The sequence below is a fragment of the Juglans microcarpa x Juglans regia genome, chromosome 2D, assembly GCF_004785595.1.
Source record: "Juglans microcarpa x Juglans regia isolate MS1-56 chromosome 2D, Jm3101_v1.0, whole genome shotgun sequence".
Classification (NCBI taxonomy): Eukaryota; Viridiplantae; Streptophyta; class Magnoliopsida; order Fagales; family Juglandaceae; genus Juglans; species Juglans microcarpa x Juglans regia.
This window is the reverse complement of record NC_054596.1, coordinates 6,324,977-6,349,927: the sequence shown is the minus strand read 5'-3', so window position 1 is coordinate 6,349,927 and position 24,951 is coordinate 6,324,977. Positions and strand designations below refer to the sequence as shown.

The 24,951-nt window shown below is 35.4% G+C and overlaps 2 protein-coding genes across 2 annotated transcripts; one reads left to right on the top strand and one right to left on the bottom strand.

Moving 5' to 3' along the window:
* The first annotated feature begins 6,304 nt into the window (after positions 1-6,304).
* Positions 6,305-10,961, top strand: LOC121248157 (homeobox-leucine zipper protein ROC8). Its single transcript, XM_041146536.1, has 10 exons — positions 6,305-6,615; positions 7,230-7,347; positions 7,435-7,626; positions 7,779-8,249; positions 8,357-8,458; positions 8,574-8,777; positions 9,174-9,354; positions 9,455-9,726; positions 9,836-9,925; positions 10,415-10,961. The coding sequence occupies exons 1-10, from the start codon at positions 6,491-6,493 to the stop codon at positions 10,796-10,798; spliced, it is 2,139 nt and encodes a 712-aa protein (XP_041002470.1). The 5' UTR covers positions 6,305-6,490; the 3' UTR covers positions 10,799-10,961.
* Positions 10,962-11,724: 763 nt separating this feature from the next.
* On the bottom strand, positions 11,725-18,758 carry LOC121248156 (UTP--glucose-1-phosphate uridylyltransferase). Its single transcript, XM_041146535.1, has 20 exons — positions 18,464-18,758; positions 18,227-18,274; positions 17,832-17,923; positions 17,616-17,706; positions 16,910-16,970; positions 16,754-16,831; positions 16,613-16,663; positions 16,433-16,506; positions 15,713-15,785; positions 15,550-15,607; positions 15,325-15,437; positions 14,996-15,028; positions 14,624-14,676; positions 14,483-14,558; positions 14,346-14,402; positions 14,175-14,258; positions 13,981-14,079; positions 13,793-13,897; positions 12,614-12,685; positions 11,725-12,019 (listed from the first exon to the last, which is right to left on the bottom strand). Exons 1-20 carry the CDS (start codon positions 18,535-18,537, stop codon positions 11,993-11,995), a joined length of 1,419 nt encoding a protein of 472 aa, XP_041002469.1. The 5' UTR covers positions 18,538-18,758; the 3' UTR covers positions 11,725-11,992.
* Positions 18,759-24,951: the final 6,193 nt, after the last annotated feature.

Here is a 24,951-nt window from a genome sequence, read left to right as displayed (position 1 = left end):
AATATACCCTTTAATTGTGAAATGATTATACATATATCATTTTCCTTTTATCAATTACGTTATCGTGCTCTATTTGTTGTCTTATTTAACTTTCTATATCGGGCACGATCTGTCCCTTCAACAAATATATGGTTGCCCCCATGGAATTGAGGAACAAATTGGTTATATATCTCATTAATGATAAACCTCGAGACAAAGATGCTTTTAAAGATACGTTAATGATAGGATCCTCGATATTCTCAAACATTTTCTTTGTATTTTATCAAGATTAATGATACGCGTGCAATCATTCTTACAATCTTTTATACAACCATATTTTAAATTGAGGATATTTCTTTTTAACGATATTAATTTTATAAGTTATTTTACAAAAAAACCCTTGAATTGTGAAAATGATTATATATATCATGTTCCTTTTATCAATTACGTTATTGTGCTCTATTTGTAACCTTATTTAGTTTTTACTTTTCTATATCAGGAACTATCTATGTAACACCCCCACCGCGAAGGTCCGGAGAGTTAACTTATAAAACCTGATAATCAGCTCTAACAAGGCTAGAGTACTTCCAAATTCAAGAATATATCCATTTTTCAAACCTCAAATCGAACGTAAATACTTCAATTAAATAAATCAAATAAACTCATTTATCCAATATTCAATCCAACAACCCAAATAAAATCAATTCTTCTTCATGTCTCAATTAACAACTAGAAATTATATAACATTAACATAGTCTCCATAAACCGTCTAAATCCATTGAAGTAAACTTAAGAAAGATAATTAACCTCCAACACCAACACTAATATCATGAGATTCCCAACAACAAATCAATGCTAATCTTCTCCATAGACTCTAATACTGATCTTCAGCTGAACCATCAATGTCATCTGAAATATTATGGACATAAGGGGGTGAGTTATCAACAACTCAGCAAGGAGAGAGCATATACTAGCATGTAAACATGAGCATTTATAACATTTGATAAGCCGAACAAAACATTTACTTTCAGAATGCAGAAACAAAACTTGTACAAAAACATTAGAGCGAAATTTTTTAGAAAAATATACTTATTCCAAAAAGAGAATCCGTTGGCATTTCTAAACTGAAACATTATAATCTTATCATCGTTTAATATCACATCGGGACAATACCATGTTTAACCCCCGTGATAGGGTTATAAACCACCATTATACCCGTGGCTGGGCCGTATACCATGTTTCACCCCCGTGGTAGGGTTATAAACCACCATTATACCCGTGGCTGGGCCTTAACAGAAACAGAACGGATTTCATCGAAAATCCGATTACAATCATATACAGAATCAGAACTTCATGCCAATGTTTTCAGATGACACATCACATCAAAACAAAACACTGAAAAGCTTCAGATCATTTCACATGTTCGAGATAAACATAAACAAAACATTCTCATTTGTTTATAACAAAACTTTTAGAATTCCTTATTCGTTCTTTTACATAGTTCAGAAATAAAGTGCACAAAACTAGCTCATGTCTACACCAGTCATAACAGAAAAACACTTTCTCTTATATAGAATTTATGCATATGTAGAATAAACATCTGAGGTTGTTTTCAGATCATCTCTTTCAAAAGAAAATAAACACATTTATTCTCAAAGTCAACCTCCTTTTTTTTATTTTATGCAAAACTAGTATATGAACCCCGCTTACCTGGGCAACTTAGCTTTTCAAAAATTTCCTCAAAAATGTCGAGTCGACTATAAATCGTCACCTATAGAAATAATCACACAATTTCCGTAAGTTTTCAATCAATCACGGATTTCCATATTTAAGCCTAAGCTTCTAAAATAATCTATCTTAATTTCTCAAAACTTAAAACCCTCATAATCCCAAAATATATCACCACTTCCTAAAAAAAATACCAATATCCACCATGACCAACGTCAAACTCAAAACACCAATATTTAAATCCGAAACAGCCAACAAATTTCATAGCATAAACCAATCACACAAACAACTCCATCATCCAATCCAACCGACCCCCTTACTCTTCGGACTCAGTCCGGTACAACCAACCAATTCACAGTAAATATAAATTAGCGCAAAAATACATTTAAATCTCAAAAGTTCTTTGAGAAAAGTACTTACAATGCTATAATATAATTTTTTGAAAGATCACGGAGGTGCTAGAAGCGGCAACGCAGCAACAAAACAGTGCCAAATGCACTGTGGCCGTGGGTCTCAAAAACCCACTTTTGAACGGGTGCAAACGAAGACCCGAGATTGATAGGGTAGTGCTTAGGGATGTCGGTGAAGCTAATGGTGGTGGTGGTTGGCCGTGGGTGGCGGCGCAATAGGCGGTAGAAGACCAAAATACCCAAATCGGAAATGTTGATGAATGTGCTTCACCGGTGACGGATCGGAGGTGGGGTTGGGTCCAATGGGTTGGCAAGAGGTCGATGATGATGTGGTGAGAAAATGGTGGCCGGAGGTGGCGCGATGGCGGCGCAAGGAGTGCCGCGGCTTGGTGTGGTGCGTGGGGGCTAACGGCGGCGCAAGGAGGGCTGAAATTGAAGGGGTGAGGTCGCCGACCGGTGGGGAGCACGATGGGGTGGGCGGTGTTGCGCACGGCGGCGCGACGGCGGCGGGCTGGGTGAGGGACGGTTGCACGGCGAGAGAGAGAGAGAGAGAGAGGTGTCTGCGCAGGAAGGGAACCCAGGGGAGAAATAAAAAAAAAATAGAGGGAAAAGAAATGAGGTCCAAAATTCACAACTTGGGTCACAAAAAAAATGATTCAACGGAAACGGTTTTAAAACAGCAAGTGAAATAAAATAATTCAAACGCAGTAATTAAAATGAAAATAAATAATTAAACCCAACAACAAGTTAATTTAATTCGAGAAGAAATTTAAACACATGACAATAATTACTTTAAAGAAAGTACTTCAAAAATAAATTTCACAAAATTAAAAATCATAAAAATAAACCCACTAAAAATCCAACAATTTTAAAACAAGAGAATAAATTTTTAAATTAATAACAAATAATCATTCAATAAAAAATATATATATATATATACTAAAAAAAAAATACGGGGTGTTACAATCTATCCCTTTAACAAAGATATGGTTGCTGCCATGGAATTGATGAACATATTAGATATATATCTCATTAGTGATAAACCTCAATAATATAGATGCTTTTAAGATATGTAAATGACAGAATCCACGATATTTTCATACATTTTATTGATATCTCATCAAGATTAATGACACGTGTGTGATTTGCATAATTCTTTATACAACCATATTTTAAATTGAGTGTATTTCTGAAAACGATATTACTTTTATAAGTTATTTTATAAAAGAGTTCCTAAGTTGTGAAAATGATTATATGTGTATCATTTTTCTTTTATCAATTACGTTACTATGCTCTATTTTTGTTAAGGAAAATTGTCATCATTTATTCAGAGAAACTTACATCCACAACCGGATACATTTTGGGATGATCTCATATCAAATATGACATCATAAACCAAAATAATGCATTTGAAGCTCCACCAGTACACTATTTTTTTTTGTGACTGGTCTAGTATTCAATATTGCTGATACTCTCTATACACAAATGTCCAAGATACAACACTTTCTACTTAAACAGAGACTCAACATCGCCATTCATAGAAAAAGATGATTCAACCTCTACATACAAACGTTTGAGAAATGAACTCTTATTTTTATTTTGATTAACAATAAGGAAATAAAAAAGGAAAGCAGTAAGATAGATGCGAAAAAGAACGGATTATAGTTTGGACCAATTCCGATAGACTTCGAAATTTGTGACGGCCCGTGAAGGCAACATATTTGTCTCTTTTCAATCACAAATATCATATCTAAAAGGTCTGGTGGTGGCCAGTCCGGTGATCTGGTGTGTGTTTCGAGAAGAGCTGCCGGAAGGGGTGGCGCATGAGGACCACGCAGAATGATTTTTGCAAAACCACCACTTTCCTCTTAACGATTTTTGATCTATGAATCTGCTTGTACCTCACATGTCTCTCGGGAGTTCTCGAAAAACTATTGATCTGTCTTTTTCGACCTTGAAGAAAGTAAAATAAAACTAAACAAAAGAAATCTTGGTAGACAAGGTAGGTGTATAGAGGAATGAGAGGGAGGATAGGAGGAAGCCGATGCCTCATCCCCCTCCGACAAAAATAAGATTGGGAACCCTTAATTTTTTACTAAAATGGTATTTCGAAATTATTACTATGCTCTATTTGTTACCTTATTTACCTTTCTATATCGGGCATGATTTGTCCCTCTAACAAAGACATGGTTGTCACCTTGAAATTGATGAATATATTATATATATATCTCATTAATGATAAACCTTGTGATAAGAGATACTTTTAAAGATACGTTAATGATAGGATCCTCGATAGTCTCACACATTTTCTCGATATATTTTACCAAGAATAATTATGCACTTGTAATCATTTTTATAATATTTTATACAATCATATTTTAAATTGAGGGTATTTATATACAACAATATTATTTTTATAAGTTATTTTATAAAAATAACCCTCAGTTATAAAATTAATTATATGCGTATCATTATTGTGCTCTATTTGTGACCTTATTTAACTTTTTGTAAGTTTCTATATCGGTAATGATTTGTCCCTTTATTAAGTCATAGATGCCGTGTGGGTGATTAAAAAAAGAATTAGATTTAGGCTATGTTTAGGTAGTGAGAATATCTGAGAAGTGTTGAGAATGTTTGTGAATAGTAGTAAAAAAGTAATAATAGAATAATAAATAGTAGGTAAAAAGTAATGAATAGTAAAAAAGTAGATGAAAAGTAATAATAAAGTAAAGAATAGTAATGAGAGTACTTGAAGTATTCTTGATACCCAAACGTAGCCTTAATTTAAACAATATTAAGAAGCTTGATTTTTTTAAAAGTTTAATGTAACTATAAAATCCCGTTAGTCACATTAAGGTGGCAAATGATTATCCACTTAATTATATAGGAAAAAAGATTATAGAGTTTCAATCCATAAATAAAAACATTGATAACAACAGTGCAAATTTAGCCAATTAAATAAATTAAGAACAAACATGTAACCTATATATCCATGCCAATAATTATTGCGCAATTCAAAACTCAGTAGATGTTGTCACATCCTACTTTAGAATTGATTCAATGCTTGGGAGTTGGTACTGGGGGGCATTCATGTGAGGATTAGGACTTCTTTAATCCGTACAAAATGAAAATAAAATTAATTTTTGAGTAACACGGATCTCTGACTTCATGCATACAGAATTTGGAATATTTGTTTATTTGTTCGTTTAATTTCCTTAAATATACCGAGTTTATTTGGAACTTGTCAAAACATATGGCTATTTTGCCTCATTAGGCAAAAAGAAAAATAAAAATATGGCTATTTTGCTTTAATTGCGCCATAAATATGGTGACTTGGCACTTACACCATTAATAAACCATGCAGTCCGACAGAAGAGAAGAGAAAAGAAAAGCATGCAAGAAAGTTCAACCGCCAACAAAGTTTTCCTTCCTTTTCTGGTTCAAATTCTAGAATGTTTGAGACAGAGAGAGACAGACGGCCGAATGGTATAAAATCATCAGTTGCAGATGGTGTATCTGGACCGTCGGATCTGATTCTTAAGTGGGACCCTACAAACGGGTCTCCATTTTCTTCTTGCAGTACTAGAAAGTAGAAAGTAGCCAAAACGAATATCGACGTGTTAAGGCAAAGTGAAAGAATTCAGTGCCTTTTCATCTTAGTTACCGCAGCCATATTTCTTCTTCTTAACGAAGATACACAGGAAGGACCCCTCATGAGAGAGGTCGAGATTAACTTGCACAATCACGTCCACTGTTTTTCCCTTTAGTTTTTTTTTTTTTTTTTTTTAAATAATAATAATAATTTTCTGCATTTGGCAGCTTTGTTGCACCGCATATCTCACTCCCCTCGATTTTCGCCGACTTTTGCTAGTGTTTTAGCTGTTACTTGGGTGTAGTAGTTCATTATCTCGTCCCATTGTCAAAATGAAAATATTTTAATTATAAAAAATTATATAAAAATAAATTTATAAATTAAAATACGTCAAATTATAAATTTACTTTTATTATAAAATAAATACAATTTTATATAACCACATCAATTTATAGAACTATTTTATATAATTTTTTTTATATCTATAGCAATTATCTTATCAAAAACCAAGATTTCCCACTAAACATTTCACTCAAAAAAATCCAGCCTCAGCTCTCTCTCTCTCTCCCTCTCTCTCCCTCCCTCTATAGGGTTAGTTTGGTGTCAATTTGCTGTCCTTTTATGGAGTTGACATGTGAGACGCCCTATACGTTAGGCAGCTCTACGTTCTCATGAATAGCATATAGGAATACAAGTTTTACATGTATTATATATGCCATAAGAATTCAGGAGAGAGCTCTAGCGGTATTACGTGGTACTGTTGCTTTACTGTGGCTGAAAAATGGATTTACCGATGGGAAATGGTGGTGGCGGCTCAGGGGATGAACAAGAAGCTGCTTCCAATACTCGCAAGGGGAAAAAGTCCTACCATCGCCACACTGCTGAACAAATACAGCAACTTGAAACGTGAGAATTAACTTTGACTCATTATCAGGAGGATGTCCATGTTTTGTCTTTCGTGCATGGCCTTTTTTTGTGGGGAGGGAGGGCCAACTCTGATCGTTTTTTCTTATTTGCTGTCATTGCAATGAGGGTGTTCCATTCACGAACCCACTGCTGGTTATGGTTATTGTGGGGATTGTGTTTGCATGTTGACTTTTAGAAATGGTGTTTGATGGTATGATCCAAGGGATATATGTTTTGCATATCATAAATATGAGAGTTTTTCCTTTCATTCCCCATTGAAAACGGGGTTCTCTTTGATATTTGATGCCAAACTTCCCCTGTATTCATCTTCTTCTTCTGCTTTCATTTTATTCGTGCGTGAGCCTCCATTATGTTTCTGGTATCTTTTTTCTGCATGATCTATGTTCTTAGTCTGTCATAAATTGATCTTTGATTGAATTGCCAAGTTTACAAGGCTCAAGGATAGTTTTTAGGCATTCCATAATGCTTTCAATATGTATTTTTTTTTATCTTTTCTCGGATGGCTCATATGATTTTGTCCATTTATAAGGTCTTTTCCCATATACGTTTCGCTCTCTCTAATGTGAACGGGTTTTTCTATTGCTGAGATGAAGATTCTTCAAGGACTACCCGCATCCGGACGAAAAGCAGCGGCGTCAGTTGAGCAGGAGGCTTGAGCTTGAACCCAAACAGATCAAATTCTGGTTTCAAAACAAAAGAACTCAGACAAAGGTTCTCTCTCATATTCCCACTTTTAACGGTTTTGTTTTAGTGAAAACCTCAGTGATGGTGAATCATACATGTTTTCATGTTACTCAGGCTCAACATGAGCGAGCAGATAACAGTGTTCTACGGGCAGAGAATGATAGAATCCAATGTGAAAACGTTGCAATCAGAGAGGCACTGAAAAATGTGATTTGCCCAGCTTGTGGAGGTCCACCCTTTGGAGAACATGAACGGCGACTAAGCCTACAGAAACTGCAGCTGGAAAATGCCCAATTGAAAGAAGAGGCAAGTTTTAATTGCTGGGACTTCAGCCTTTTTTCTGTTTACAAGTCTCACTAATTAGTAATCAAACCTTTTCAGCTTAAATAATTAATTTGATTACTTCTAGGAACTTGGAAGATTCACTTTATTGATGTTCACTTAGAAATGTTTTGCAGCATCAAAAGGTATCCAACCTTCTTGCCAAGTACATTGGCAAACCAATCTCCCAATTCGAATCGCTTATCCCTATGGTTCCTAGATCTTCACTGGGTTTCTCTCCAGGAACTTCCATGAACCAACGACTGGGAAATCCTGCTCTTGATCTAGACCTTAGTTACAGTCCTGCAAGTTCTAATAATACTGCGTTTCCATACCAATTAAAAGGAATTCCAAACATGGAGAAGGCTCTTATGTTGGAGACTGCTGCTGGTGCCATGGATGAATTAATTAGGCTACTGCGAATCAACGAGCCTTTGTGGATCAAGTCCTTGGATGATGGGAGATATGTTCTTCATCAAGAAAGCTATGGAAAGCTATTTCCTACGATTAATCACTTCAGGAATTCCAATGCTCGCGTGGAGTCCTCAAAAGATTCAGATATTGTGACCGTGAGCGGAATGCACTTAGTTGAGATGATTTTAGATTCAGTCAGTGCTCATAAATCCTTTTCATATCTCCTATGATGTTAAATCGAACACCAAGTCTTCATATTCCTGGAGAGTTGCCAATTTAAACAAAGGATTTGTTTTTGCAGGAGAAATGGGTTGATCTCTTTCCCACAATCGTTACAAAAGCAAAGACAATTCAGGTGCTTGAAACAGGAACATTAGGAAATCGAAGTGGTTCCTTACAGCTGGTAGGAGTCTTAGAATCCAGATTTTATTCCATACTCTTCTGTATTGTTTTCTTACAGTTTTCTTTTTTCGTTTTAATAAAATGTTGGGTCATACAAGTCAAGAGGTTAAATGCAGATGTATGGAAAAATGCACATTCTTTCGCCTCTGGTGCCACCTAGAGAATTCTACTTCCTTCGCCATTGTCAACAAATTGAACTAGGTCTGTGGGTGATAGTGGATGTCTCTTATGATTGCTCATTACAGAATATTCCCCCTTCCTGCTCTTGGAGGTTCCCCTCTGGATGCATGATTCAGGAAATGCCCAATGGATGCTCCAAGGTCAGTAACTTATAAATCTGAATTAATAACCTGATAAATTGGTTTTGCACATAGTACCACTAAGAACTGGATGTTTGACATGGTTCTAAGAATGTGCAAGTATGATGCAAAAGGCCTGTGGCCTGATTGACATAACCCCCAGCCTCTAAAATGGAGGTCTGGAGTTCGAAACCCCCTAACCCAAATGTGTATATATATATAACGACTTGACTCTTGTTGATAAATACCTTCTGGATATCCTTATGGCAACAATAGTCCCATACCCATTCTTTTTGTCATGACATCTTGCATTTCATTACTCATGAACTTATTTTTGGTTGTATCGAATAGTCAGTCATGTTTCTTATATCAGACAAAGTTCTGATCTCAGAGACAAATGTGTATATTAATTTACAGGTTACTTGGGTTGAGCACGTGGAAGTGGATGATAAAAACCAAACTCATCGACTCTATAGAGATCTCATAAGTGGTAGTCTTGCTTATGGAGCAGAACGATGGATTGTTACTCTTAAGAGGATGTGTGAGAGATTTTCTTACTCCAATGGAGAAATTACACCTAGTCATGAACTTGGAGGAGGTACTCTTCATTAGAAGCCCTCTCATGTCTCTCACATGCCTTCTCTCTTATCCACCTTCGACTGACTATGGTTTTTGTATTAATGATGCCCATTGTTCAGAGTTTAGTTCGCCTGAGGGTAGGAGGAGTGTCATGAAGCTTTCACATAGGATGGTGAAGAATTTTTGTGGAATCTTGAGCATGTCAGGTAAACTGGATTTTCCTCATCAATTATCTGAACTCTACAACAGTGGGGTTCGAGTATCGGTTCATAGGAGTAGAGAACCAGGCCAGCCCGGTGGGATAATAGTCAGTGCTGCTACCTCTCTTTGGCTTCCCCTACCACCTCAGAATGTCTTTGATTTCATCAGAGAAGAGAAAATGCGAGTTCAGGTGAACTATATAAGTTTCATATAATTGATATTTCTATCAGTACTTAAAAAGAAGAAGTTACACACATTTTGAAGCAACATAACTTGTGCTGTATTCGTTTGTCCATCAGTGGGATGTCCTCTCCGATGGAAAACCAGTGCATGAGATTTCACGCATCTCAATTGGAGCTCATCTGGGGAACTCTATTTCCATTATTCAGGTACTTCTTTAGTTTTTATTTCTTTTGCTTTTATTACCCGTTCAAATATGTGAAAACCAAACTCTGATAATTCAACTTTTACCAGTAGTTGAAGAGAAATATTTTAGTCACAAATGGATTATATAAGAATAAATTTACAAACTGACGTGGCTTGATGCAGTATATCAGATTGTAAAGTTACTTTTAGTGTAAAGTAGATCTAACGGATCACGTGAAACCACGTCAGTTTGTAGATTTACTTTTGTGTGATCTCTTTGTACCTGTAGCAGTTCTCGTAGTTGAATTACCAAAAAAATTTCAAAGGAATATTTGGATATGGGAACTGGATCATATACTAAACTGTACTGCAGTATCATTGGCATATTTCTCAGATCATCTGATATTTTTTCTAAATCTTTTTTATATTTACATCTTTGCTATTTATTCCCTGTATTCGGATTGGTGCTTCAAGTTAAAGTAACATCCGTGTGAATGGTTTGTGTGAAGCAGCCTTTTATCCCAGCTGAGAGCAACATGTTGATGCTTCAGGAGAGCTGGATGGACAGTTTGGGATCCTTAGTAGTCTACGCACCAATTGACATGCCGTCCATCAACATGGCCATGAGCGGCGAGGACCCTTCAAACATACCAATACTTCCATCGGGGTTCGTAATCTCCAGTGATGGCCATCCTGAAACTGGAAGTGCGGGCGCTTCAACAAGCAAAAATGCTGGGATGTCTGGTGGTTCACTGCTTACAGTGGCTTTCCAGATATTGGTATCAAGCCCCTCTTCGAAGCAGTTGAATATGGAATCCGTGGCAACTGTCAACACTCTAATCAGCTCCACTGTCCAGAGAATAAAGGCTGCTTTGAATTGCTCTGGCTTGGATTGACCAGTTTTTGTGATTTGTGTGCTGCTGTTAAACTTTGAGTTGAGAGACAATATGGTGTGTTTTCTTTTCTTTATTTGTTGACTAATTCTACATACAACCGTGAAGTGCATAAACGTCGTATAATCGCTTTGAAAAAGAGTAGGGTCTACTATTAAAAAATTAATTTTTTTATATAGATTCTATATTTTATTCACTTTTTTCAAAACGATTACGCGACGGTTGTATAATTCACGATTGAAAAAATATTTTCTCTTATTTATTTCGTTTTTTCGGTCAATAGACAATTGTTTAATAAAAGTAAACTTGTTTTTTATACAAAGTGATATCATCCATAGATTTTGAACTGAGAGATTTCACTATTTATTTCCTTAATTTGATGTAACTCCCTTTTGTAGTTTTGTTACATCCTTTTGGATATACTTTAAGCTATTTTATTTTCGGCTTTTATCCATTTTGGTAAACCACAAAAATATATATTGCACCATTTGATGATCCAAAACTGAAGAGTGACACATGTATCAACTTAACGCAGGAGACCCGATTCACTTTTTCTTCTAATTTTTTTTTGCGTTTTTCTCTAATAGTAGAGGCCCCTTAACTATCTCGATTGGCCCAAAAACCATTACGTGGGAAATGGCTGAAACTCTCAACTTTGATGAACGATTTGAGCCAGGTAGCATTGTTTTTACAGAGAGACACGAACCATTTAGTTGGGTGGGCAAAAACAAAAATTGGTGAGAAGGATCGCTAGCCTCTAAAATTCCAAATTAATAATCTAATGGGTGAGCAAAATTGACCGAATAGACCCAAGAGGCAGACTTTTTGAAAGATAAGGTGGTTCAAGAGAATTTATTATTGATATAATCATAATAATAACTAATAAGAGAACATCATCAGCTGACCATGCTCGATTACCATATCAGACATTTTTACATAAGCAAACGATTATTTATTACTCGGCAACACCTTTTTGATCAGCAATTATTATCACACAAAATATTACTGGTAATATATGTGCTGGTCATGAAAAAAAGAAACCTCATTTTTTAAGTTTGCTTACTTTTCTATGCTCCGCATCAAATTTTCATTCAGGAAACAAAAAGATAAGTGATAGATATTACACAGCGCATTGTAGAACAAAAAGAAAGATCTTGGCTGAGAGCACACTCCCCAATACTTTTCAAATCAACTTGCCTAGAGATCCTCAGGGCCGTTGATTTCCTGCACATGGAAGTTATATAGCTCAGTCTAACCGGTAAAATAAAAAAAAAAAAGAGTAATGATTCAACGCAACATATTTTCACAATGAATAATAATACACAATATATTTCACAACAATATTATAAAATGAAAATATTTTTATAAAATAACAGTTACTTTTATAAGGTATCTTACAAAAATAGTAATGATACAAACATAACATATTTCACAATACATTTCACGACAATATTATAAGATGAGGATATTTTTGTAAAATGACATTACTTTTATAAGGTGTTTTACAAAAATAATTAATGATACACACACAACACATTTTCACAATACATTTCACATCAATATTGGAAGATAAGGATATTTTTATAAAATGACATTACTTTTATAAGGTGTTTTGCAAAAATACTCTTTATTTAAAACATAGTGTAAAGTGTTGTGACAAATATTGTGCATAAATCATTTTTCAAGTAGAATCACTAATGATACACACACAATACATTTTCACAATACATTATTTGATATACCCCTCATGGTTTGATAAAGCCATATAGGTTTAGATTCTAGCCCTTTTTTTTTTTTTTTGTTTTTTTTTTTTTTTACCTTGTTTTCAAGCACAGCTCCATCAGGTATTTCCAACTTCACCCCAGGTTTTGCCGCAATGACCACTTTCCCCTTCAAAATAAAACCAAAGTGATGGAAAAAGTTAGTTACCAACAATTTTTGTGGAAAAAGTAAAGGACGGTGCTACAGTCACCGACAAATTCTATCGAGAACTTGACCCGATAAGGTCATTTGGCCTTTTATATCCTTAAATATTTTTAAAAAAAAAATCACATCATTAAAAAACACTTCTTTAATAATTAAATAAAAAAAAAATATAGGAACCCACTGTCGGGACATATCATCGGGGACACCAAGCATTTTCCATAAGTAAAAGATCCAAGCAAAAGGCAAGTAAAATAAAATAAAATAATATTAAAAGAAATTTACAACAAACCCAAGCATGGACCATTCCAATCACTGACAAACTATTCCGGTAAATTTGATACTGCTTACGCCTATATCGTTCATAGAAATAAAATAAAGAAAAAAAGGTTTGGCATATTGATTTTGTAGTTATTTACTTCCGCAGCCAATCTAAAAACGTTATTTTACAGTGTTTAGACTCCAAGAACTAGAGGAAGAAAACAGATGAACTCGTTATATTGGCTTACTATATAAACATATGTTGTTTTCGATATTAACTAATGTACTGAGTTTTAAAACCATCCCTAATACTTTCCAAAGGAGGAAGCACCATTCGAACAAGAGTTTATTGGCTTGGCTCATATTACAAAACCAATCAATGAAATTAAAAGGATGGAGAAAAGACATGTACACGAGACAATTATGACATAAGATGGGGGCATGCTAGTGTGGCAATTAGGAGGGGTAGGGGGAGGTGAGGTGGATACGTAGTGCGTCCACAAAAAAGTATGTGAAACATACTCCCTCTCAATTCATACTTTGGGGACTTCTTCTTTTTTCTTTTTCAAAACTTTTTTTATCAGTGTACTTTGTGGGCTTCTTTCTTTTCGGAAATGGTGCTGTTTGGTGGGGTAAAAATATAGGGAAGTTTTTATTTAGTGATCAACAACTAGAATATGTCACAAGTTTTTATGCCATCAACTCCATGAGTCAAAATTGCAAATGAATTAGACTGATTTCATAGACACTAAATCCCAAAAATATCAGCCAAAGGAGGTGGGAAACTGTCAACAATGAGAGTACGTGTAATACCTTGAGAGTAACACCAGTACCAAACCAAACATCACCAGTCACCTTAAGGCTATCAAGCCCAATGATACTAGGAATGGATTTGAATCGATTCAAGAAGTTGCCAACCTGTTAAAGAAATGAAAAAATCACTATCAATATCAAGAAGCTATATGCATCTAACGACACCAGAACACTGCAATGATTTTCACCTTCTTAAATTCAGGCCCCAATTCAATAGAAGGGTTTGCAGGATTTGACCTAGCTTTATTCCGGATAATAAAGCCATCCTCCAAAATATAGAGATCGGACTGTTCTAAGAAAGAAAGATGAAAGGAAAAAATCTGTAAGACAAACCTCAAATCTTCAAGACCTTATCATTCCTAATGTCACAGAAGGGGCTAACCTGGACAAGAAGCAAATCTGAAGTGGCCTTCACTGGAAGGAATCGAGACCGAGGTACATTGCAACCAATAGCATTATCAAAGAACTGGTTGACATGAGATGGAAAGGGTAACAAGATCAATTTTTGACTTTTAGAAACATCTTGGAAATAAGATTATTGTATACTAAGTACCCTAATTGCTGCACCAGCTGCAGTTTCCAGCTGAAGAACTTTGATTCCTTCCACTTCCTACATACACAATTTTAATTTTACCAGTTCAGAAATCCACAGAACAAATAGAGCACCGCTGTAAGAAAAATCAAATTTACCTTCGGATTTGGTATAATCTCCATCTTTAATGCATCGGCTTCCACGAGCCTCTTAATTGCTTTCAAGTTAGCCCACCTGTGTAAAATGAGGTTAGTACCCAATCCAGGTATGTTAATAGCACTTAGGCCAACGTGACTTACAGATTATTTGTATTGAAAATTTTGAACTTCTCTATTGACTTGAATTCATTGACCTGTTTCGAGGAGACCACATCAAGTCAACCATAAACTTGCCAAAGACAAACTCCACATCAATTTTAGATAGCTGACAACCTAAAAATAGCCAGAAAGATAATAATGACCTACTCTTCTAGTTGATTGGTGGAAACAAAGACATGGATTTACGCAAAACAACTTACAACCATTGGCCTGATACTTCAATTTCTTCCTAAAACTCTTTTCTGCTTATGGGGTTGATTCCCTTACTATTAGGAGTACTTATAAATAGCTATTAGTTGCACTAATTATCAGAAAAGTGAGGAAGAATCGGAGAACAATAGAAGGGAAACTTACATGTTCATCAGGAACCTGCGCTATTTCGAGAAGCTGCATCAGGTAAATTAAGGAAAAATGTCATTAGATGCCATTCTTTTAATAAAGAAACACTTGAATATATTATAGGCATCTATAACTCTACTATGTACCATACGCTAGAAAATTGTAGCAAGAATTGGTATCTTAAGGCGGATGCTGATTGGCTACAAGTATAAGCATGATTTAAATTTCTTTGGAATCTATAGCTGATCATCCACAAGAGAGATTGTAATTGGAAGTAAAAGGCAAGTTGTCTATCTTTCAGAAAATGATACTGAAGTGAAAGAGGCAAGTCCACATTTATAAACCTGAACTCTTCCCTCGTAAGAAATGAGTGTACCACCCTTCACATCAGCCAAGGTTTTGGGTGTCACTTCCATGCAGTATTCGTTCTTGTTGTGGACCAAATGATTCAAGATTTCTAAGAAATCCAGTTAAGAAAATAACGGCAGCAGAAAGGATTTGTTCTACATGCACTATTATAAAAACATTGCTAGAAACAAAAGTTTCAATGAAAACCAATGACAGGATACTCAAGTCGACAACAGCACCCAAGTTGTCTGAGTTGGCAACAAACACATACTCCTTACCCTGAATAAGGGACAAAAAAGAAATTCAGAAAAGGATAAAGCTTATAAGTATGTATGCGTCAATCAACATTCAGATGATCACTAAACAATACATCATAGTGCCAACCTGTGATAACAGTGCATCAAGTTTGCCACTGTTCTTCAAGGATGGGAACACATCACCATGGCCAGGAGGATACCTTCATGCATACGGTAGTCATGAGTGTAAGGAAAATAATGATCTTATTTAGGTTGAACAAGCACAACTAAATAAAATAATAAATAAATATAAGAATTCCACTACTCTTGACATACTCCCCCCCCCCCCCCCCCCCCCCGGGTCTCCAATCAAAGCAGAACTAGAAACTGAAGCCTATAGTGAGTGCAACATGCTTTCTGCAAAGGTGAAAATACTGGAAAAAAAATCTTAAAAATTAACAATTTATATAAATGACAATGCAAGTGATCCGTAGATCTTCAAAATTTTCCTGGGCTAGATTGACCAAAAGACTAGTTCAAAAACATTTGATCGGTCATAACAGACTGTAAATTTATTTCATATTGTTACATTTTTATTTGAACAAACAAAACCATTTCCCAGGAAACTGCATGAATAATTTACTACAGTATGCCCTCTTAGAGTCAATGTTCTTCGACTCATTTGTTTCCAAATATTCCACCCTTCCAAGAAAACAACTACAATCTCTCATTAATCATATTTTTATATTTTCATCTCAGAGTTACGAAGTAATTTGCATGTATTTCAAGTAGCATCTGCTAATTTTGAGGAGCGGTAACATGTGATGATAATAGTTAAGCCAAATAATGAAATTAAAAATATAAATACCATCCATCCTTGCCAGTCTGTCCTTTGCTTGGCAGTGGACTAAAGTCATCAACAACGAGACGGGGATACTGGCTCTGTGTAAATTCACATATTCAATATGATGTATGAGTTGTCATTTTGCATTTCCACTAATCCGAAAGTAGTTATTAAAGTGGCATATTAAGAGTTAGTATTGCAGACCTGATTAAAAGTATGGATTTCAACATTTGAGCCAGAGTATTTTTCCACAATCTGAACTAGACGAAAAACTTGTTAGTTCATAAGGAACATCTAGCCAAAACGAGATTATGGGATCAGTTAGTAAAAGTAGAGATGATATACCTTCGATGTATCATCGTGAGTGTTGAATGAGTTCATTAAAAGCAAGGGAACATTGCATCCATATTTTGAATTGAGATTCTATAAACAAAGGGAAGCATTAGTTGCAAGCCAATATATCACCACAAAAAAGGTGCAGCAGAAAAGGCCAACTATAACCTCAATCTGGATAACAATTAAGTCGAGAAATGTCAACCCATTCCGAACTTCAATGACAGACCTGCATTTCAAGCATTTCAATTATACTCGCGTTAAAATAAATGTATCAAAATGGTAAGTTCAGGGGAAAACACAACACAGTCAACAGGATGTTAACTCAGCAGGTGAAAAGCATACCACCAAGGAGTTGAAGCTTAATTACCATATGTAAGGCTGGAGAAAAAATGGAAACCTTACACAATAAGCAAATTGGAAAAAAGACTACTGGTGTGCAACAAGATGGGGTGTAGCCAGAATAAGCAATAGTATCGTTAGTTTTTAACTGGAGAATTTTTATGTACAATGCATGCAAAGAGTAAAAGAAAAAACTTAAAAAACATAAGCAGTATGATTTTATCTTAATAAAGTAGAAAAAAAAACTTAGAATATTTCTTGCTTGTTTATCTTCTTTCCCTTCACAAAATACATTTACTAATAGCTGAAAATAGTAAGCATCATTGATAGGATTCGAACTTCTAAAACAAAGAATAGAAATGCTCCACTCTGCCGTAAAGCTTCACGTTATTTTTAGAACATTTACACAGAAGCTCACCAGAAAAACTGAAATCTCTGATAACCACAATTCTAATGGAGGCTTTCAGCCCTTACACAAATTAATAAGCAACAACAAGAACAAATGTATCGGAAGTTAGACTTAAATGCATACTTGGGACCAGTACAGCCCATTGTTGTTCCCAGACCTCCATTGAGCTTCAGCACGACAAGTTTGTCCAACAGCTTCTTTGTCTCCACAGGATCTGCATCCATGCAGATGTTTAATAAGCTTTCGAAACGTTGTTAAACAGTATAAAGAAAGATAATATAATTGAAATTTATCTCCAAAAGAAAAAAGAGTTCGAAGAAGACGGTTAAGGATCGCTACCACTGGGAGTGGGTGCCAAGCTCTCGTAAGGAACCACTACTTCATCCGTTGGCGTCTGGATCTTACTCCATTCCACGTGTTGCGCTTCGCCACTGTAACAAAGAATAAGTGAAAAGAATCCATTCTTTTAATCTTCGGTGGATGCAATAAGCGATCCGTTCGATTACATGTAAAATGTAGAACAGAAACAGAATCTAACATCGACGTCTCAGATATTTCCTTTTTTTTTTCTTCGTCATCTCAGATCTTTCATTACATAACAAGAATCGCATAATCAAAATGGCATATCAGTAACCCTCTCTTGCATCGTTTTCTCGCCAACCAACCGAATACCACATAAATCGATATCAAATAAAAATCTACACGAGTTCTGTAGAATACCACGCATAGCTTACCTGAGATAGCGAGCGACAAGGTTGATGAATCCATTTTTCTCATTCTCGCTGCAAGACACGAATCGAAGTAATCAAAGAAAGAACCAGAAACTCAGATCCAATATCTAACACTCTAATGTAGACAGAAGACCCGAATTACAATCATAAAAAAGGAAAACGAATAAATTCTCTAGAACACGATCCGACAGAGCGAAAATCGGAATCACGATGGTTAGGAGTAAAAGAAGGAGAGAGCACCTGATCTGGCCGAGTCCAGCGACAGCAGACTTCAGGTTATTGAGCTTCTCGGCATCAGCAATCGCGGAAGCCATTACTCACAAACTTAAAGCTCAAAAGTAAAGTGGAAGATAGGAAGATCAGATAAAAGAAAAAGAGTGAATGGGAGGGAGAGGGCGTTTGTGTTCGTATATATGATAGCGTTGAAGCGAATATTTGGAGGAAGGTGTCTAATAAGGAGGTGAGAAAAACAAAAAACAGTGGGGAGCCTAATCGTGGCGAAAGGTAACGGGTGCAGTGCTTGGAGTAGAAAAGCTTAAGCCCACAAAAAATAATTAAAAAAATAATGATAATAAAAAAAAATAATAATAGATACTGTTATAAATAGATAAGCGTTGTGTAATTATTTTAAATAAATTAAATAAATTAAATAAATACGAGATATATATAAAAATAAATTAATTTATTATAATTATTTTAAATAAATTAAATAAATACGAGATATATATAAAAATAAATTAATTTATTAATAATAAATTTTATTTTTTTAAAAATAATTATACAAAATTTATACATTATATAATATTACTTTAATAAAAAAGAGGTGTATAGCATGCTTACGGAGAGGAGAGAATATGCAAAGGAATATAACGCTCCTTGGGATCGGATCAGCTCATCCCTCCAATCTTAGAAAAGAGTGGCGCCTATTTTACGCTATGGTGACACCTCGCCCCCTTCTTCCATTCCTACTTTCTAATTTTGGCTGAGTTCACGCTCGTGTCGTCGAGGTATGAGATTCTGTGTTTGTTGGATTAATAAACTTTCAGAGGCCTCGGGTCCCTTTCGCTATGCATCTACGGGTTTAACGGGTCTTGTGCACATTTCATCGAAGACACTACTACGGGAAAGTTTATGACTCGTTTCTTTTCTGAAAATTTTTTAATTTATCTCATCTCATCTAATTATTATAATTTTTTTAAATTCTCATATAAAAGAAAATAAACAATTTAATATTTTCAAATCTCAAGATAAAAATAATATTAAAAAAATATATTCTAATAATATTTTATTTAACTTTTAACTTTTATCTCAAATCATCTTATTTCATTTATAAATAATCGGAAAGATCCGTTAGCCTACCGGCTACCAGCTGGTTGTTGGACCTCAAAATGTTAAGTGAACAAATTTATGAATTTGGGCCTAAGTTTGGCCTTACATTTGTGCCTCCATACGGTATATTAGGGGGCTGGGGACATTCGAATTATCAGGCCCCAAAGTAAACATTAACATCAGTTCTTTTGAAAACAAAAATGTGCATGTATATGTGGGTGATGAATGATATAAAATGACGGTTGCTTTGTTGTCTCCGACTCTGCATCCCTTTAAAGCATCGGCGTTTGTAACCAACTCAATCATTGGGTAATTGTGATTGAACAATTCACTTTAATCGTTTTAGGATTGAAAATCGAACCAGTCGGTTTAATTTTGGTCTGAAACCGAAACGATTAAATTTTTGTTTGTATAAAATCGACCGAATCGATCGATTAAGTGGGAGAAAACTAGTCAAACCAATTCCAGTTAGTTAAGCAATAACATGATCGGTAAGAATAATGCTACATACAGTCGTAGAGTATATAAGCGCAATGCAATTATTTTGAAAAATAGTGAAATTTACTATTAAAAAATTAATTTTTTTTATGTGGATCTCGTGTTTACTTATTTTTTTCAAAATAATTACGTGACACTTACGCATTTCACAACTACAAATATCATTTCTCGATTGGTAAATATATATAAAAGTAATAGATATAATAAACTTCAAATATACTGCATATTGAATTATTCATATTGTAAAATTTCATAATCAAACATATATGGAAGGATAGAAGCAAAGTTAGCAAATCAAAAAAAATAAAAATCATGAGATATATATATATATATATATATATATATGACATTGGGTCGAGGTGGGTCTCACCGGTGGATAGTTTGAGACATGAGAGGGATAAACGACACGACATAACTGTAAATATTATTTCTCGATTAGTAAGCATATATAGAAGTAATAGATATGATAAACTTAAAATATACTGCATATTGAATGATTCATATTGCAAAATTTCATAATCAGAAGGCTAGAAGTAAAGTTAGGAAATCCAAAAAAATCAAAATCATATACGAGAGAGAGAGAGATATATATATATATATCTATTACTATTATATAAGTGGCTATGAAACGGTATGAAACGGAAATTCTTGTTTTCCGTTTACTTTCCGTCAAATCCCCGTTAAATTACTACCGCAGCTTTGGCCTTTCTCTAGAAACCAGACCCTATCTCTTGGTCCCAGATTTTATTTCCTAGTCCGTGCGATGGTGCGATTTGTGCTGTGTGCGGTGCGATGTCGTGCAAAGGTGCGTCTGTGCCGTGTGAAGGTGTGATTTGTGCCGTGAAGGTGTGAGGATGCCGTGCGTTCATGCTCGTGCGATGGGTGGTTGTTTTTGTCCGACGGGTGCTCGTATGGCCTTTGTTCGTGCGATGGGTGGGCGAAGCCGTGGCTGGGTGAGAGGGACAGTGGAGGAGGCTATTTTCGAAGCCTAGGTGGAGGTTGCCGAAGCTCGCACGGAGGATGGGCGGCGGAAGAAGATTGGGCGACGGAGGAAGAGTTTCGCACAGAGGATGGGCGACCGAAGCTCGACGGTGCCATGTTAATCGCCACCGTCGATTTCCATCTAGGCTAACCCCATCACAGCCTAATTCGGACCATTGTCGCATCGTCGTTCCTACTTCAATCAGCCCACACTTACGGTAATCTTTCCAGTCCCCTGCGATTGATTTCTTGTGGATGAGTGTTTTGATATGGGCATGCTTGTGAAGAGAAAAATTCTGATGGGAAATGATTTCTCTATTTGTTGGAATTAAATTTTGCTTAAACTGTGTATGTACATTCATTGCCAGGGGAAAATGTTCTTAATTTTCTATTTAAGGATAATCGTCCATGAACTAATTGCTTGTCTGGGTGGCACCCAGTGTATAAGTTATTCGTTTATTGTTAGTGGGATTTTAAAATGAACATAAAAGAAACTTTTTTGGTCTATGCATATTCTACCCCAATTTCTTGGGTAGTGCATTCTACTCCACTGGATGTCCAATTTGAGCTCTTTAACTAGATGGCAAAGGCATCACATTTGATACCTTGGGTTTATTTGACGTCCGAATCTTTTTCTTTAGCTTTCTAATGTAAGTGTCATCTTTTGCTTCGATTCCTCTTTGGTATTTTCCCCCCAGTTCATGTTGCTTTTGTGTGAATAGTGATTTCCATTTTTAATGTTTTTATGTATTCTTTTGCCATGTTAATCTTTCCTCGTAGTTAATAACCTTTTTGGTAAATGTTTGTTCACCTGAAAATTTTATTGTTGAGGCAGATTTCAGATTTTGAGAGATATCATACCGCAGAATGATAAAAAACGAGACAAGGCTTCGTTCTTGTTAGAGGTATGCCTAATGACGATGTTCTTTTTTTATGATTTGGAAATTAGTTCTAATGACTCATAATTGACAATTTTTCATATTTATTTGCAGGTTATCGAGTACATTCAGTTTTTACAGAATAAATTAAATATGTACGAAGGACAATATCATGGGTGGAGTCCAGAGCCAAAAAAATTGATACCATGGGTAAGATACTGATGGTAGACATTTGTATCTCTGTTTTTTTCACTTTAACCTGTTAATTGTTTTGGACTATTATTTGCTTTTGCATGGCATTCTTAGTTTGTCTTCAGTTTGGAGCTTTGTGTTTTTGGGCTCTATGAATATAAGTTAAATGGGTTGATCGTAGCAGCCTGTCCAACATGTTTATGTATATCACATATATATTGAAGATTATGCTTGCTTGACCAGTGCCAAGCACATGTTTTCAACATGGTCCTTTGTTTGTAGAGTTTGCAACAGAAAATTAGGTAGTGTGCTAATTTGGTACATGAAAATGACCAGAGAGGCCACTAGGCTGATGTTTTGTTTCACATTGGGCTATGTTTGAATAAGTAACTCGGAAAAGTTTGAAATTTAGCCTTTTCCTGCACCCAAGTATTTGGAGGGCAGATGGACCCTAACTCTAGACACAACTCTGCCATTGAAACATGTTGGTGTACCAAAGTCCATGTAAGGTAGGATTGTTTCTTGTGACTGGGAAATAATTGTTCAGGTTTGGTATATGTGACTTTCTGTTTTATGATGTGACAAAATTTGAACCAGAACCAAGACTTTAAAGTGTCATGCTAAATTCAAGTTGCAACATCAATTTTTCGCCAATGAGTGTATACTGTTCACTAATTAATTATATTATATTTTGTTATACGAGGAGTGTTAAGTCTGAATTTTATATGCTTGTGTTGTTTCTCTATATTGAAATCGTAAATTGCAAAGATGACAAGAATTATAAGAATTCTGCGCTTTGATTTACAGAGTCTGTTTAAAGGAAACTTGTTTTATGGAGTCTTGCATTCGATAAATGTGCTTTGTTTGTGTTGAAATCATACCGAGCTGTCAGTTTTCTTGGAAAATTTGAATTGTTTGTAAGTCACGGAAAAAGATAAATTCTTGGAGTGAAATATACATAAGAAATGTTTGTATGTCACTGCAAATGCATGTTTCTCCTACCTTGAGCCAGTTGTTTCATTTTTTATCTTTGGTAAATTATATCACAGAGTGAGAGAAAGGAGATAGAGAGGGAGGAGACAAAGAAGATGAAAAGGCTATTATTTGTGAATAAAATTAAAAAAGTCAGGGAACTTTTTAGGATTTAATTAAAGAACGGAAGAAGATTGTTCGTGGCAACCATGAACATCTTCAAGAACAAAATCTCAACACAAGTTTTAACTATAAATCATGCTGCTCTAATTTTTTATGTTCTTTTCCTTTCTATTTTCTTAATTTTCTCTATGGTGTTTGGTTCTAAGAAACTGAAATGTAATTGGGTTTTGTTCTTGAACACATTTGTAGCTTAGTTTTCTTGTATTGAAACCATGATTGATAGCGCAAATGTCATCATAGAATGACTATTTGTTTTGACAGGTTGCTCAGGTTGTTGCCACCAAGAGGTATACGTATGTATACTTTTTCTTGCCATTGAGTGTTTTTCTTCCTGATATTGTATTATATACTGCATTTTTCATTACTTATATGTATTTTTTTTTCAGCACTCCTACTGTTTTGAGACACCTGATGTTATTGACCTTCAAAAGTAGCAGAGAAAGGAACTTGAGAGGTGATATACATTCTGTTGAAAGTTATGCGTATAGTGTTTTAGCATTGGCCAAGAAAGTGAAGGAGAGGTGAGGGTCTTGTAAAGATAGGAAGTGACTTATATTTTCACTTTGATCTTTTATATCTTTTCTTTTCCCCACTTCTTACATTATTGTGAGAATCATATTTTCTACGGCATAATTTTAATTCCATCTACTCTTTTCATGTCGAAACATATACTCTGAAAAAATTTTAACGGAATTATAATTTTTTGTTAACTTTTGTTAAATCCGTCTGGGCATCCAACCTCACTCGTCTCATTGGTTGCTGTAAAAGAATATTTATGAGAAAGGAAAATAACATTTCGAGCACCAACCGCCTCTTCGTACTAATCGCTCTCACTTCGTCTTCCCCATGAGAGTTCCCTTTTGTCGCTTATATAACCGATGGCATGGGTAATGAGCTCTTCAGGGTTCGCAGGCCTTTTTGGTGGATAACCAGCTCAATATATATCCAGAGATTAATGGTAAGGAAGTTGGTGTAGTTCACAGACGATGGCATCTCTGGAAGAGAGTTTATGACCAGTAATCTAAACATGATGCTTATTCAACTGTTGTTAGGGATATGTGCTTGGGAACCCAAAGACAGATTCATTTATCGATTACAATTCAAGAATCCCATTTTCCCATAGGCTCACACTCATATTAGATGTACTCTATAAGGTATGCCATCTCCTCATCTTGTTGCATTTTTTCTCTCTTGCATTTCACCTCACATTACCATCTAAATCTTCTTTTAGTTATTTTTTATATCACACTGATTCGAATAAAAATGTTCTGTTCTTTAATTTTGTAGTCTGCCAAAGAAAGCTGCAATGGTGATTTTGTGAATGTAAATGATAACAACGTAGCATGCCTGTCAGATATTCAAGTCATCATGAGGTCAGAGTCTCTGCCAATGCCATCTCTTGATATGCTTAGATATGTACTCTTACCACTATTAAGTACTCTAAGCATCGAGGCCATTCTGAACCTTTTATGTTACAGTTACTTCTTCAAATCAACACCATGCAAGTTTTGGAGCCCAATTGTCAAGTTGCATCTCCAAAATCAAGTAAAGATTACCTAAGCAGGAGATATATCGAGGAGAACCTTGACGAAAGTCTCCTTTCTACAACATCTCTTGCATATTGGTGCTCGGTAAACACCTCTCTCTCTCTCTCTGCTTATGTGTCCATGGTTCTCTTGTATTATCTCACATTCA